This window comes from Gordionus sp. m RMFG-2023, chromosome 1 (assembly GCF_954871325.1).
Source record: "Gordionus sp. m RMFG-2023 chromosome 1, tfGorSpeb1-WG-v2, whole genome shotgun sequence".
NCBI lineage: Eukaryota > Metazoa > Nematomorpha > Gordioida > Chordodea > Parachordodidae > Gordionus > Gordionus sp. m RMFG-2023.
In genome coordinates, this window is record NC_088775.1 from 20,328,452 (window position 1) to 20,343,814 (window position 15,363).

General features: G+C 30.5%; 1 protein-coding gene across 1 annotated transcript; it reads right to left on the minus strand.

Annotated features, from left to right (window-relative positions):
- Nucleotides 1–7,900: 7,900 nt before the first annotated feature.
- On the minus strand, nt 7,901–8,521 carry LOC135922770 (uncharacterized). Its single transcript, XM_065457240.1, has one exon. The coding sequence runs from the start codon at nt 8,519–8,521 to the stop codon at nt 7,901–7,903; it is 621 nt and encodes a 206-aa protein (XP_065313312.1).
- Nucleotides 8,522–15,363: the final 6,842 nt, after the last annotated feature.

Below are 15,363 nucleotides of genomic sequence, written 5' to 3' on the forward strand. Positions count from 1 at the left end.
ATTTATATTTTTGCCCATTTGCGTCTAAAAAATTCAAATAAAAAATAACGATTATGACAATTGTCACCTTTCTATGGTTCATCCAAATGAAAATTTAATTTAACATGTTACAATCTATATTTTATCCATTTGTGTCAAAAAAAATCAAAAAAGTTTAAAAATAACGATTATGACAATTGTCACTTATCTAGGGTACATCTTAATTGAAATTTTATTTTAACATGTTTGCAATACTTATTTTAGCCTATTTACTTCAAAAAAATTCAAAAATTTATAAAAAAACGATTATGACAATTGTCACTTTTCCATGGTACATCTTCATGAAATTTTAATTTAACATGTTTACAATCTATATTTTTACCCATTTGCGTCAAAAAAATTCAAAAAACTTTAAAAATAACGATTATGACAATTGTCACTTATATAAGGTACATTTTCACTGAAATTTGATTTTAACATGTTAACAATACTTATTTAAGCCCATTTACTTCAAAAAAATTTTAAAAAGAATGATTATGATAATTGTCACTTATCTAGGGTACATCTTCACTGAAGTTTTATTTAAACATGCTAGCAATATTTATAACCTATTTTGGTCATAAAAATTCAACTTTAAAAATAACGATTATGACAATTGTCACTTTTCAATGGTACATCTTCATGAAATTTTAATTTAGCATGTTTACAATCTATACTTTTACCCATTTACAACAAAAGAATTCAAAATAAACAATGATTATGACAATTGTAACTTATCTATGGTACATCTTCACTGAAATTTTATTTTAACATGTTAGCAATACTTATTTTAGCCCATTTACGTCAAAAAAATTCAAAAAAGTTATAAAATAACGATTATGACAATTGTCACTTTTCTATGGTACATCTTCATGAAATTTTAATTTAACATGTTTACAATCTATATTTTTACCCATTTACGTTAAAAAATTTAAAAAAATAACGATTATGATAATTGTCACTTATCTAGGGTACATCTTCACTGAAGTTTTATTTAAACATATTAGCAATACTTATTTTAACGCATTTTGGTCAAAAAAATTTAAAAAACTTTAAAAATAACGATTATGACAATTGTCACTTTTCAATGGTAGATCTTCATGAAATTTTAATTTAGCATGTTTACAATCTATATTTTTACCCATTAGCAACAAAAAAATTCAAAAAACTTTATAAAAACGATTATGACAATTGTCATTTTTCAATGGTAGATCTTCATGAAATTTTAATTAAGCATGTTTACAATCTATATTTTTACCCATTTACAACAAAAAAATTCAAAAAATTTAATAAACAACGATTATGACAATTTTAACTTATATCTATGGTACATCTTCACTGAAATTTTATTTTAACATGTAACAACTTATATCTTTGCCCCTTTAAAGCAAAAAGTTGTAAAAAAAACTTTAAAAATAATGATTATGACTATTGTCGCTTTTATATGGTACATCCTAATTGAAATTATAATTTAACATATTAAAAATACATATTTTTGCCCATTAGCGCTAAAAAAATCTAACATGTTTAAAAATACCGATTATGATAATTGCCATATTTCCAAGGAACATCTTCATTGAATTTATAATTTAACATCTTTACAATATAAATGATATTTTTACCCTTTTGAGTCAAAAAATTTCAAAAATATTAAAAATAACGATTATGACAATTGTCACATTAAAATATTATCCTTAAAAAGATCATAAAATAACATAAATAAGTTAAATATAAATATTTTAAAAAAAATTATTTAGAAAACCCACCTCTTTTAATATACTTAAGAAATCGATAATTTTACAAAAATGATAAAAAACTATAAAAGAATTCACCTTAAAATTGTATATTTATTTATAATAAATTTCACAAAAGAATTCCTCAAAAGAGATATATTTACAAAGAAGATTTAAAATTTTTATCATAATATGTTCAAAAATCTTTTTGAACTTCAAGAAATATTTTTTACTTAAAATCTTGGGCGTGAAAATTACTAATTAATTATAACAAAAATAATATTACAATAGTAGCATATCATTTTTTATTAAAAAACATCAGATAATAAATTATATGTTGTTTTCTTTTAAATAAATGCATTCGCAATATATTTATTGTTTCGCGGTAATGCGCTCGCGGTAATGACTTCGCGCAAACATATTCGCGATAAAAAATTCGCTGTAAAGTGTTCGCGTAAAATGTTTCGCTAAAATATATTCGCTCTAATAAATTCGCGGTTAAGGTTTCGCGGAAATAAATTCGCGACAATGGCTTCGCGAAATTGTCTTCGCTAAAAATGTTTCGCGGAGATAAATTCGCAGAATTGGTTTCGCGATTTTACCTTCACTATAAAAACTTTTCGCGATAAACGACATTTGCGATAAAAGTTTCGCTGAATTGACCTGATACGGAATAAATATTATTATTTTTTCCAAAAAAAAAATAATATTAAAACTTTTTTTTACTTTTTTGCCGTCTTGTTTGTTAATTTATCAATTAACCCTATTTATATTTTTACTTCTCTATATTTCTTTATTTTTAAAAAATCAAACAACACTATTTATATTTTTACTTTTCTATATTTCTTTATTTTTCAATATTTCTTTATTTTTTCTTCAATACAAAATTCAATAAAATATATATCGTACATAAAAAAAATTATAATAATCGTTTGTTTTTCTTTTCGCGCTTATATATTTGTTTTTTTACAAAATCATCCCTTTTATTTATTATTTTATTTATCACAAGTCAATCAACTTTCTTTTTTTAATATTTATTTATTCCACTCCTTAGTATTCGTATATTACGCCATTATCTTCCTCTAGTGCTAAGCTTAATAGCCTGCTCCTTTAACACACCCCCTTCAGCAAAGATGATCATCCGTCTTCTCCTCCCAGAGGTTGCCCCATTCCGAATCCTCTCATCCAACCAGCCTCCAAGCTCATCAACATCTTCCAAAACTGCCACTAGATCCATCCATTCTTCGGTTCCCATCACTCCTATACTAGTTTCTATATGCTCGGCTGCCGCGATATCCTCTCTTCTCGTTATACCGTTTCCCTCCGTCCTCTCGTTTGTGCCCTCAACTGTTAAATCAACGATGGGCCATTCCACGCTAGCTGTTGAACGATGTTCACGCTGCTCCTCTTCTTCCTCTTTCCTCGTTCCCATAATTTCTGCGACCGGTCGGGATTCATTGATTGTCCCTTGCACTAGCTCCGTTCGCCGCCCCAAAACAGCCGCTATCTGCCTCGTAGGTACTACCTCCACCCTTGGGCGAACTTGTTGCTATGTTCGATTTTTCTCCGTCCTTCTCCAATTCCAGGGACAGCTATATTGAATATGACCACACTCTTGACATCGATAACATCGTCTTTCTGCCATCGCTTGTCTTATGATACTTCGTTCGCTTCCCCGTCCACCTCTCCTACTCCGGCGCTCAGTCCTACGAGGTCGCATCCCGAGTATTACTTCATAGTTTCCACAGATCCATCTCATATGCCACCCCGGAGCACGATTCATTTTGATGACCAACCTAAACATATTCTATACTTTATATCTTTGTAAAATACATACTTCGTACGGAATTCCTCTTTTATAAGTCAAAGTAATCACCAAATTTATTTAATTTACACAAAAATAATTATAACTTTTATTGAAAACAATTTTCTTCAAAAAAAAAATTTCCTCTCTCCTTTTTTTTTCTTTTGGCCCACTGCCTCCTAAGGCTACGCTTTGCACGCCGAGTAATTAATTATCTTTTCATCAAATAATTTGGGACTACGCCCTTTTGTCTATTATAAAGAATTTACATTTGATAAAATTTGGCTATTAGAAAGAATTTACATTTGATAAGATTTGACTATTAGAAAGAATTTACATTTGTTTTCTTCGCCAAAGAATTTACATTTGTCTTCTTAATCAATTCTATTCATTTCTCCCTCCTTCCCACCTAATTCCTATAGGCTCTTTTATTCCTCCAAAAATTGATACGTCTCCCATTCTATATGCTCTCTTATTCTCTCAATTATTATTATTTTCCTTCTATATACGACTTTCTATCTTCACACATGCTGACTTCCCTTTTCCCTCCTGACTAGACCTAAGTCTTTTGACTTGACCTAAGTCTTCCGGGGTCCATTCCTCTCTTTAACTGATCCCCATGTCTTATTTCTTCTCTCCCGTCTGGGAACTTTATCCTATGCAATTTGTGCCCCACGTTCTCTATGACCACACCGGATTCCCATTTTCGGGCACCCCAAAAAATTCTAGCCCAAACCGTTTGCCCCACCACGAATTTACTCGCGTTATCCCCCGAATCCATCTCTGGAGGTACCTCTTGTTTTAGCAAATCTAATTGAATGCGAGTTCTACGGCCCAAAAATTTTTCCGCCGGTGACAACTCCTCCCCTTTTCGACTATTATTATAATAGGCCACGGCCATCCATAGTCCCCCCCCCGCCATATTTCGATTTTCTTAACCAACTTTTAACCAGAGCCACCATTCTTTCCGCTTGTCCGTTTGAGCTTGGATGATAAGGAGGTGCTAAGACATGTTTTACCCCGGTTTCCGTGCAAAATTTTTCAAATTGTCTACTCCAAAAGCGGGACCGCCGTCGGACACGATCGTCCTCGCTACCCCAAAACGAACCCATAAATTCTTTAAGGTCTATATTACAATTTGCGTAGTTAACCTCCTTACTGCCTCGTACTCTACCCATTTGGAGTATGCATCTACCACAATTAAATATATTTGCCCCTCAAAGTCAAAGAAGTCGATGTGGATACGTTCCCACGGCTGTGTAGTCTTGGGCCATACACTTTTCTTGTTTCTGTGAGGCATACTAGCCCACAGGTTACACATTTCACAGCTTCGGCTTATGTCCTCAATCTCTTTGTTCATTCCTGGCCACCATACATATTCTCGGCCCCATTGTTTTATTTTCTCAACTCCCTGATGCCCTTCATGAATCATTGCCAAGACCGAATCTCTCAATTTAAATGATGCTATACCCCGACTTCCCCGTACCACACAGTTATCCACTATAGCTAATTCCTTTTCGATGTATTTAAAAACTTTATCTCCGTCGCTCCAAGGTTTTCTCCCCTTTATACACGCCTTAATTCGAGTCAATTCACGATCCTTTAGAGTTGCCCTTTTAAGTTCTTCCCAAGTTATCGGTCCTCCTTTGGCTATTTTGACCATTGCCCTAATTAGTCCTTGCTCCTTTCCCTCCTCTATATCCTCTTGAGCCATTTCATATCCTTCTTCTCCAGCTCCACACCTAGAAAGAATATCTGGTAAACAGTTTTCCTTTCCCCGTCGATATTTCAATTGTACATCAAAACTTCCCACAAGTAAGAGCCATCTCTGTAACCGGGACGACAGCATCAGTTCTTTATTATCCTTTTTGAACAGGTGTACTAACGGCTTGTGGTCTGTATATATCACGAACCTACGCCCAATCAAATACTCACGGCATTTCGTCAGTCTAAATATAAAAGCCAATGCCTCCTTTTCAATCACGGAATACCTTGTTTCCGCGGCTCTGAATATTCTCGAGAAAAATAAAACCGGTTTTTCCATCCCATCTATATAATGCAGTAATGCGCTACCTACTCCTTTAATCGATGCATCTACCGCCAACACCACCTCCAACTCGTTGTTAAAGCACATAAGAATGGGCTCCCTTCCAATTCTAGCTTTCAATTCTGCAAATGCATTCTCTTGTTCCTCCTTCCAATCAAATTTTTCACCCTTCTTTAGCAGGGTATATAATGGCGCAGCTATTTGAGCGAATCCCTCTACAAATCGGTGGTAGTAATTTACCATTCCCCAAAAAGCCTGAACCTCAATTTTATTATTCGGCCTCAACACATTCGCAATTCCCGTCATATTTTTATCCAAAGGTCTAACCTCTTTTCCCGTTATTTTATGTCCCAAATATACGACTTCCGTCACTTCTAACATGCTTTTTTCGGCACTGGCCCACAAACCCTTTTCTTTAATTCTTCGGAACACCTCCTTCAATCTTTGCTCATGCTGTTCTGGAGTTCGCCCCATTACCAATACGTCATCCATATAATAGAATACGCCTTCCATCCCTTGAAAAACCGCAGCCATAGTCCTCTGAAATATCGGAGCGGATACACTTAATCCAAAAGGTAATCTACAAAACGTAAATAACCCTTTGGGAGTAGTAATGGTTAACAACTTTCTTACTTCTGATTTTACCCGCAATTGCAAGTACGCGTTGGAAAAATCAACTTTTGAAAAATATATACTTCCCTTCAATTAGCTAAAATTTCGTCAATTCTCGGTAAGGGATATTTAACTTCTACGAGCCAGGGATTTAGAGTCACTCGAAAATCAGCGCACAGGCGTAGTTGACCATTAGCTTTTTTCACAGGCATTAACGGCGTTGCCCATTCACTATATTCCACAGCACATATGATGCCTTTCTGTACCCATTTATCCAATTCCATTTCGACATCCTTCCTCCATTCAAACGGTACTCGCCTCAAAGCACAAAACTTTGGTACACATCCCTCTTTTAATTTGATATCTACTTCGTAATCTTTTAAACAGCCCAACTCTTCGTCAAAAATTTCTTGATAATCATCCACCAATTTTCTTACTCCCTCCTGCATCCTGATTACTTCCAATTCTCCTTCCGGGTTCCAACATGTCGTGTTTTGGCTCGGATTCTCCTTTGTAATTTCTTTTTTTATTCTATTTTCATTATTATCCTGCAACTTCCCTTTCCCAATCTTCGCTTCATTATCGGTTGTCTCCTGGATCTCCCCCTCCCCGTGTCTGTCCTTTTCCTTACTTGCATACCCATAACTCCCCACCGCTAATTCTCCCGCGTAATTTCTTCCCCCCCCTCCCCTTACAATTATTTTTTTCCCCTTCCTTGGTACAAATTTCTGCCCCCATCTCCTCTTCACTATTACTCGCCACTACTTCCACCTTGGAATAATACGCCTCTATTTCTCCCTTAGAATTATTCCCCTTGGAATTATATGCCCCTATTTCCCCCTTGTAATTATTCCCTATTTCCCCCTTATAATTATTCCCTATTTTCCCCTTAGGATTATGCGCCCTTATTTCCCCCTTAAACTTATTCGCTCCAATCTCTTATAAAATTTTTCCTTTCCATTTCCCTTCCCCACTCTCCGCTTACCTCTCCACTATGATTATCTCTCCTGATTCCCTCATTCCTAAACCTTACTCCCAGACTTCCATCCCTAATTTCTTCCCTCATTTCCTCAACTCCCTCCTGCTCCCAATTGAACATGTTCTCAATTCCGGGCAATACTTCCACGTCCTCATATGTCCTTTTCCCATCTGTATCATCACTCACCATCGGAACGAATACTCCCCACCATGCAAATACCCCCCAAAAACTATACCATGGACCAATCCGGGTGATCCAATCCCACCCCAATACCGCTTCTACTCTCCTATTAATAATCCATAAGTCTAAAACCTCTATCCCTCCTTCCATCATTGCCTCTATTTCCACTCTTCCCATTACTGCTATTTGCGACCCATCGAATTGCCGTATTCTCAAGCCTTCATTTGCTATCATTCCATCGGGCCAAATACTCTTATATCTCGCATAACTCATTACTGAAATAGCTGCTCCCGTGTCAAATAGCATAGGTACCCTATTTCCATTGAAGTCTATTATTACCCTAGGACAAGGATCATGTATTACCTCGTCTTGTATCATCCTACATTCCCAATTATATTTCTTTGTCCTCGTGAATATATTTTGTTTGTTTCCCATAACCCACTCTCTTGGCCCAGTGTATCATTTTTTTTACCATCATATAGTCACAAATTAGCACAATCCCTTGCCACATGTCCCCTTTCTCGACATTAAAAACATTCCACGGTTTGATCTTCAACTCCCTCCGGAAATACTCCTCTTCCCCCAACTCTGGCATCCTCAATGGTTCGCACAGTTGAAGTATTTGGTCCAATTACTCTCTGTGGAAAACCTCCTCGAGTATTATAATTTCCCGTATTACATTCTTCCTTATTGTGACCAAATCTTCCGCAACCCGCGCATCGTAATTTCTCTTGTTTTCCTGGACAATAAGGGGCTATATGACCAAATCTACTACATTCGAAACACTTTGCCTCCCTACAATCTCTGACCATATGTCCTTGTCTTCCACAATTATAACAATTCATTATTCCCCTCACTCTCGAATCAAAACTGGGTCTTATTTCCCCTCTACGTCCCTGAGAATCCTCTCTAGGTCCCCTATAAGGTCCCAACTTTTTATCACTATATACTTCCCTCCCATCAGGCTTACTTATTAATTTATCCACTTCATTCTCTGTCCATCCATTAATTAATTCTTGAACCGGCAACCATGTTACCTTTCCCATAACATCCTCCTCTCCATTATGCCCCTCTATTGTTAATGTCTGGCTCTTTATTCTCACGCTACGACACTTTTTGTCTCTTCTACCCCAAATCAAACTACACATCCAAATCACTAATATGACTAGTGCTCCCACAATATTATATTGTAATTCCCAACCTTTTATAAATTTAAAAGTTTTCATTTTCTCTCTATAAAAAGTTAACTAATACTTTTAATATAAAGAGTTTAACAATTTGCAACGTTAATAAATAAAATACTATGAGAATTGTAAACAAACTAAAGATGCAACTATACATATATCTTGTATGCCGTACAAAAATGTATTAATCCGGTTTTCCTTCTTTTTAAACCTTTTACTATGTTTCCTTATTATTATAAATTCAGGATTTCCTTCTTTTTTAAAACCTTTTACTATGTTTCCTTATTCTTATAATTTTCGGTTTTCCTTCTTTTTTAAACCTTTTACTATGTTTCCTTATTCTTATAATTTCAGGTTTTCCTTCTTTTTAAACCTTTTACTATGTTTCCTTATTCTTATAATTTCAGGTTTCCTTCTTTTTTAAACCTTTTACTATGTTTCCTTATTCTTATAATTTCAGGTTTTCCTTCTTTTTTAAAACTTTTACTATATTTCCTTATTCTTATAATTTCAGGTTTCCTTCTTTTTTAAACCTTTTACTATGTTTTCTAATTTTAAAATTACCTCTTTTCCCGTAATGCGTCGGGGTCACCACTGTTAATTTATCAATTAACCCTATTTATATTTATACTTCTCTATATTTCTTTATTTTTAAAATATCAAACAACACTATTTATATTTATACTTTTCTATATTTCTTTATTTTTCCTTCAATATTTCTTTATTTTTTCTTCAATACAAAAATCAATAAAATATATATCGTACATAAAAAAATTATAATAATCGTTTGGTTTTCTTTTCGCGCTTATATATTTGTTTTTTTACAAAATCATCCCTTTTATTTATTATTTTATTTATCACAAGTCAATCAACTTTCTTTTTTTTAATATTTATTTATTCCACTCCTTATTATTCGTATATTACGCCATTATCTTCCTCTAGTGCTAGGCTTAATAGCCTGATCCCTTAACAATAGAATTCATAATAAAAAATGATTATGACAATTGTAACTTATCTATGGTACATCTTCACTGAAATTTTATTTTAACATGTTAGCAATACTTATTTTAGCCCATTTACGTCAAAAAAATTCAAAAAAGTTATAAAATAACGATTATGACAATTGTCACTTTTCTATGGTACATCTTCATGAAATTTTAATTTAACATGTTTACAATCTATATTTTTACCCATTTACGTTAAAAAATTTAAAAAAATAACGATTATGATAATTGTCACTTATCTAGGGTACATCTTCACTGAAGTTTTATTTAAACATATTAGCAATACTTATTTTAACGCATTTTGGTCAAAAAAATTTAAAAAACTTTAAAAATAACGATTATGACAATTGTCACTTTTCAATGGTAGATCTTCATGAAATTTTAATTTAGCATGTTTACAATCTATATTTTTACCCATTAGCAACAAAAAAATTCAAAAAACTTTATAAAAACGATTATGACAATTGTCATTTTTCAATGGTAGATCTTCATGAAATTTTAATTAAGCATGTTTACAATCTATATTTTTACCCATTTACAACAAAAAAATTCAAAAAATTTAATAAACAACGATTATGACAATTTTAACTTATATCTATGGTACATCTTCACTGAAATTTTATTTTAACATGTAACAACTTATATCTTTGCCCCTTTAAAGCAAAAAGTTGTAAAAAAAACTTTAAAAATAATGATTATGACTATTGTCGCTTTTATATGGTACATCCTAATTGAAATTATAATTTAACATATTAAAAATACATATTTTTGCCCATTAGCGCTAAAAAAATCTAACATGTTTAAAAATACCGATTATGATAATTGCCATATTTCCAAGGAACATCTTCATTGAATTTATAATTTAACATCTTTACAATATAAATGATATTTTTACCCTTTTGAGTCAAAAAATTTCAAAAATATTAAAAATAACGATTATGACAATTGTCACATTAAAATATTATCCTTAAAAAGATATATAAATATTTTAAAAAAAATTATTTAGAAAACCCACCTCTTTTAATATACTTAAGAAATCGATAATTTTACAAAAATGATAAAAAACTATAAAAGAATTCACCTTAAAATTGTATATTTATTGATAATAAATTTCACAAAAGAATTCCTCAAAAGAGATATATTTACAAAGAAGATTTAAAATTTTTATCATAATATGTTCAAAAATCTTTTTGAACTTCAAGAAATATTTTTTACTTAAAATCTTGGGCGTGAAAATTACTAATTAATTATAACAAAAATAATATTACAATAGTAGCATATCATTTTTTATTAAAAAACATCAGATAATAAATTATATGTTGTTTTCTTTTAAATAAATGCATTCGCAATATATTTATTGTTTCGCGGTAATGCGCTCGCGGTAATGACTTCGCGCAAACATATTCGCGATAAAAAATTCGCTGTAAAGTGTTCGCGTAAAATGTTTCGCTAAAATATATTCGCTCTAATAAATTCGCGGTTAAGGTTTCGCGGAAATAAATTCGCGACAATGGCTTCGCGAAATTGTCTTCGCTAAAAATGTTTCGCGGAGATAAATTCGCAGAATTGGTTTCGCGATTTTACCTTCACTATAAAAACTTTTCGCGATAAACGACATTTGCGATAAAAGTTTCGCTGAATTGACCTGATACGGAATAAATATTATTATTTATTCCAAAAAAAAATAATATTAAAACTTTTTTTTACTTTTTTGCCGTCTTGTTGACACCATTAAATTTTATTTATATTTATTTATAATAATAAAATATTGCTATAAATAATCAAAAGGTTGTAATATTAAAATGTCAAAATAAGGGATTTAAAAAGAGGATGTCTAAAAAATTATAGAGATTAGGTTAAGAGATTTTAAAAAAGAAGATGATTTTATTTTTTAATGCATCGTACCTCTGCAGGTCTGATATATATTAAAAAGTTAAGATTATAAATTCTTATATATGATTTTATAATATTTATTTTTGTATATAAATTCTCAGAAGTCGACTATAGTTGGAGTGGTTTTTTCTACTAGAAACTAGGCTCGTGTCACAGCTAAATCGACTCGGCTTAGATGTTTAACAACACTATATTGCACAAATAAATCATTGATTTCATATTTAAAATTATTACATATATAGTACTACAAAATCTAATACAAATCATATTAAATTTTTAATAAGATTGATTGTCTAAAATCATGCATTTCCCAAATAGAATTTATAAAGAAATTAAAAGAATGATAAAATTTTTAAAACTATTATATCTCATTAATTTAGAACTTTAGCGTAAATAAAGAAAATTATTTCTAGCTAAATTTGCATCAACAATTTACTAAGGATATCAATAAAAAATGCCTATAAAATATTGTATCTCATATTTGCCCTAAGCCTATTTTAAATTTACTAAACGTTCCTTCACAATTCAATTGCGTAAATTATAATGTTAAAATATATTCATAAAAATAATCGAGATTATTAATAATCAGTTGTGTGCAGATTTTGGGGAAAAAGTTTATATCGTAAATTACATACCTTAATAATTTTGTTATTTTCCCATTAAATCTAACGAAGAGCTTCTGTTGGCAATATATTGTATGTCACTTAACGCAATCCTTGTTTTCATTACTTTTGAAAGGAAATTTCCATGATTTAAATTTTTATTTTCAAATTTCATAGTGTTTTATTGTGGTCTGATCTTGTATTGCATAAGCGAAAAACTATGCTAATTAGGCTTAGCCTAAAATTCAGCTAAACTAATTAGGCATTGGCTAAGTAAAGGATTTCGGCTAATTATCCATCAGTATTAGACAATTTATCTTTATATTTATTAAAAATAATTTTATTTATATTTATAATATAACCCTGAGGGTGATTAGCAGAATCCTTATCCGATGTATAATTTTTTTATTAATTAATTTTGGCCGAGATTATTTTATCTATAAACTTGGTTGATTGGTTAAACAACTCGGACTAAACAAAAATCTACTTGGAATTTTCATTTCCATCCATTTCTTTTAGACTCTGACCTAAGATCAACTTATTACCTGCAATGTCTATAACATATCTCTCAAAGCATCTACTTGGATTTTTTGTCCATTTTTATTATATTTGTTTTAAATATTGCCTTTACTTTTAATGGAAAAATATTTCATTTTTATTTCGGTTAACAAATATTTTAATGATTTTAAATTAATTAATATTTGAATAGCTGATTTTTTTAATGAAACTTATACATCAAGGAATGGGAAAAGCATAGATATGCGATTTTTAAATCATTTCAAAAAATTTCTGATAATTGGTGGATTGTTAATTGAAAGAAAGTAAGATTTTAAGGCTTCATACATATTAAGAAATCAGATAAGGAAATAAAAAATTCATCATATTTTTATGATAATAAGTGATTTATTATCAAGCTCAACGAATTAAGAAAAGTGAATGATAGGGATGCATAAAAAAAATTTTTTTTATGAGGACAAATTAAAGTAAAATTAAAATAGGTACAGTACATCTTTTTGTGGATTTATCGTTATTCTTAAAAAATTTTACCCATTTCTTCAATGCTTTTAGACCATTTATTTTGGAGTATTCTGGAGAATAGAAAAAAAATAGGGGATATAAAACCAAAGATATCAATATCTTTTCCTTATCTTTCTTTCGGAAACTATTTTTGTCGTACTTTTCGTGACATCATATATGTTTGTAAAAATCATAATAAATTTTTGTAAAAATCACAAATTACGATAGTTCAAATTTTGCTAAAATTATTTGTCTTACAAACATTTTCCAAATTTGATATAAAAAATTTGTAATAGTTAAATATTTCAAAATATTTTTAGCATATAGATGGACGATTTAAGATCATTTTAGGAAATTAATATATACAAATGACTTAAATTTTAAAATGGGATGACTGATCAACTTCCCCAGTTTTTTCTTTTCCAATACCAATCCCCTAAAACGTTTCAAATGGTATACCACTATTTCTAATACCAAACAATTTAAACTAAATTCAAGTTAAAAAATAATAATAGCAATATTAATTTATTCAAGACACTAGGGCCATGGAACATTTTTCTAATATCAAAAACATTTTATTAGGCACAAAACAAAGTTCGTAAAATTTTTCAAATTTTTACTTATCTCGTGGATTAAAATAGAATGATAGCGACAACTTATTACTAGACCCAAATTTACTATCTCAAAATATATTTTTTTATTTCTAAATTTTAACGCAAGGAATTATAAAAAATAATGTCAATGGAAATCTCTCTTTGAAATCAAAGGTTCTAAAAAAAATTTATAGTATCAAAAACTTAAACTAGTCTCATAACAAAGTTTTTAAAAATATTTATAATTTAACTTTCCTCGTGGAATGAATTGGAATAGCAGTAAGGATATAATACTATATGCTCAAAACATAAATATATAATTTTATTTTTACATTTTACGCGGGGGTTAAAAAATATTCGCACTAGAAATTTCTTTGTGAACTCAAATGTTTTAGAACATCTTTATAGTAACAAAAACATTTAACTAGGCATAAAATAAATTCTCGTGATAATTTATTTTTTTCTCGTGGGGTACAATATAATGGCATGACCAATTTATTATTAGAGTCAAAGGTTTAACATTTTTTAGTATCAAAAACTTTTAACTAATCTTTAGTGTTGTTAAACGACTCGATTTGAGCCGATTTTTAGAAACGGCTAACTAAAAATTTTAGCCGGAAAAATATTGCCTAAGCCTCGAGATCTCGTTAATAGGTGTTCAAACCTTTGTGCAATCTATGGGCAAAATCTTAAGATTTGCATAATGTTTTTCTGGATAAAATATTGAGTTAGCCGTTCTTAAAAATCGGCTCAATACGAGCTCTTTAACAACACTACTAATCTTAAAACATAATTTTTAAAAAAATTTGTAATTAATTTTTCCTCGTGGAGTAAAATAATATGCTAGTGCCAATTTATTACTAGACCCAGAAGTTTTGAACATCAATTTACTATAAAATACTTAAGTAGGCTTAAATCAAAATTTAAATTTTTTTCATCGTTGGGTAATATATAATGGCAGTGCCAATTTATTACTAGACCCAAAAGTTTAAGAACCTCTTTCTATTATCAAAAACTTTTAACTAAAAACTTAAAGCAAAATTTTAATAAATTATCGTATTTTTTTTCCTCGTGGACTAAAATATAATAACAGTGCTAATTTATTACAAAACACAAAAGTTTTTGAACACTTTTTTTAATATCATATACTTTAAACTAAGTTTAAGACAAAAATTTTTAAAAAATTAATAATTTAGTTCCTCGTGGAGTAGAATATAGTGGAAGTGCTAATTCATTATTAAACCCAAAGGTTCAATCTTTCTAATATCACAAACATTTAACTAGGTTTATAACAACGTCTTAAAAAAAATTCACAATTTTATTTTCCTCTTGGGTTAAAATATAACAGCAGTGCCAATTTACAAGATCCAAAGATTAAAGAACATCCTTCTAGTATCAAAAACTATTAACTAGGCTTAAAATAAATTTTTTTAAAATTTTCAGAATTTATCCTTGTGGAGTGAAATATAATTGCAGTGAAAATTTAATACTAGATCCAAAGGTTTTAGAGCATCTTCCTAATATCATAAACATTTATCTAGGTTTAAAACAACGTCTTATAAGTTTTTTCCTCGTGGAGTAAAATATAACAGCAGTGCCAATTTATTACAAGATCCAAAGATTAAAGAATATCCTTCTAGTATCAAAAGCTATTAACTAGGTTTAAAATAATTTTCAGAATTTATCCTTGTGGAGTG

What these genes read in the sequence shown, in the direction of transcription:
- LOC135922770 (XM_065457240.1), bottom strand. Translation starts at nt 8,521, where the DNA reads ATGTGTAGTTTGATTTGGGGTAGAAGAGACAAAAAGTGTCGTAGCGTG.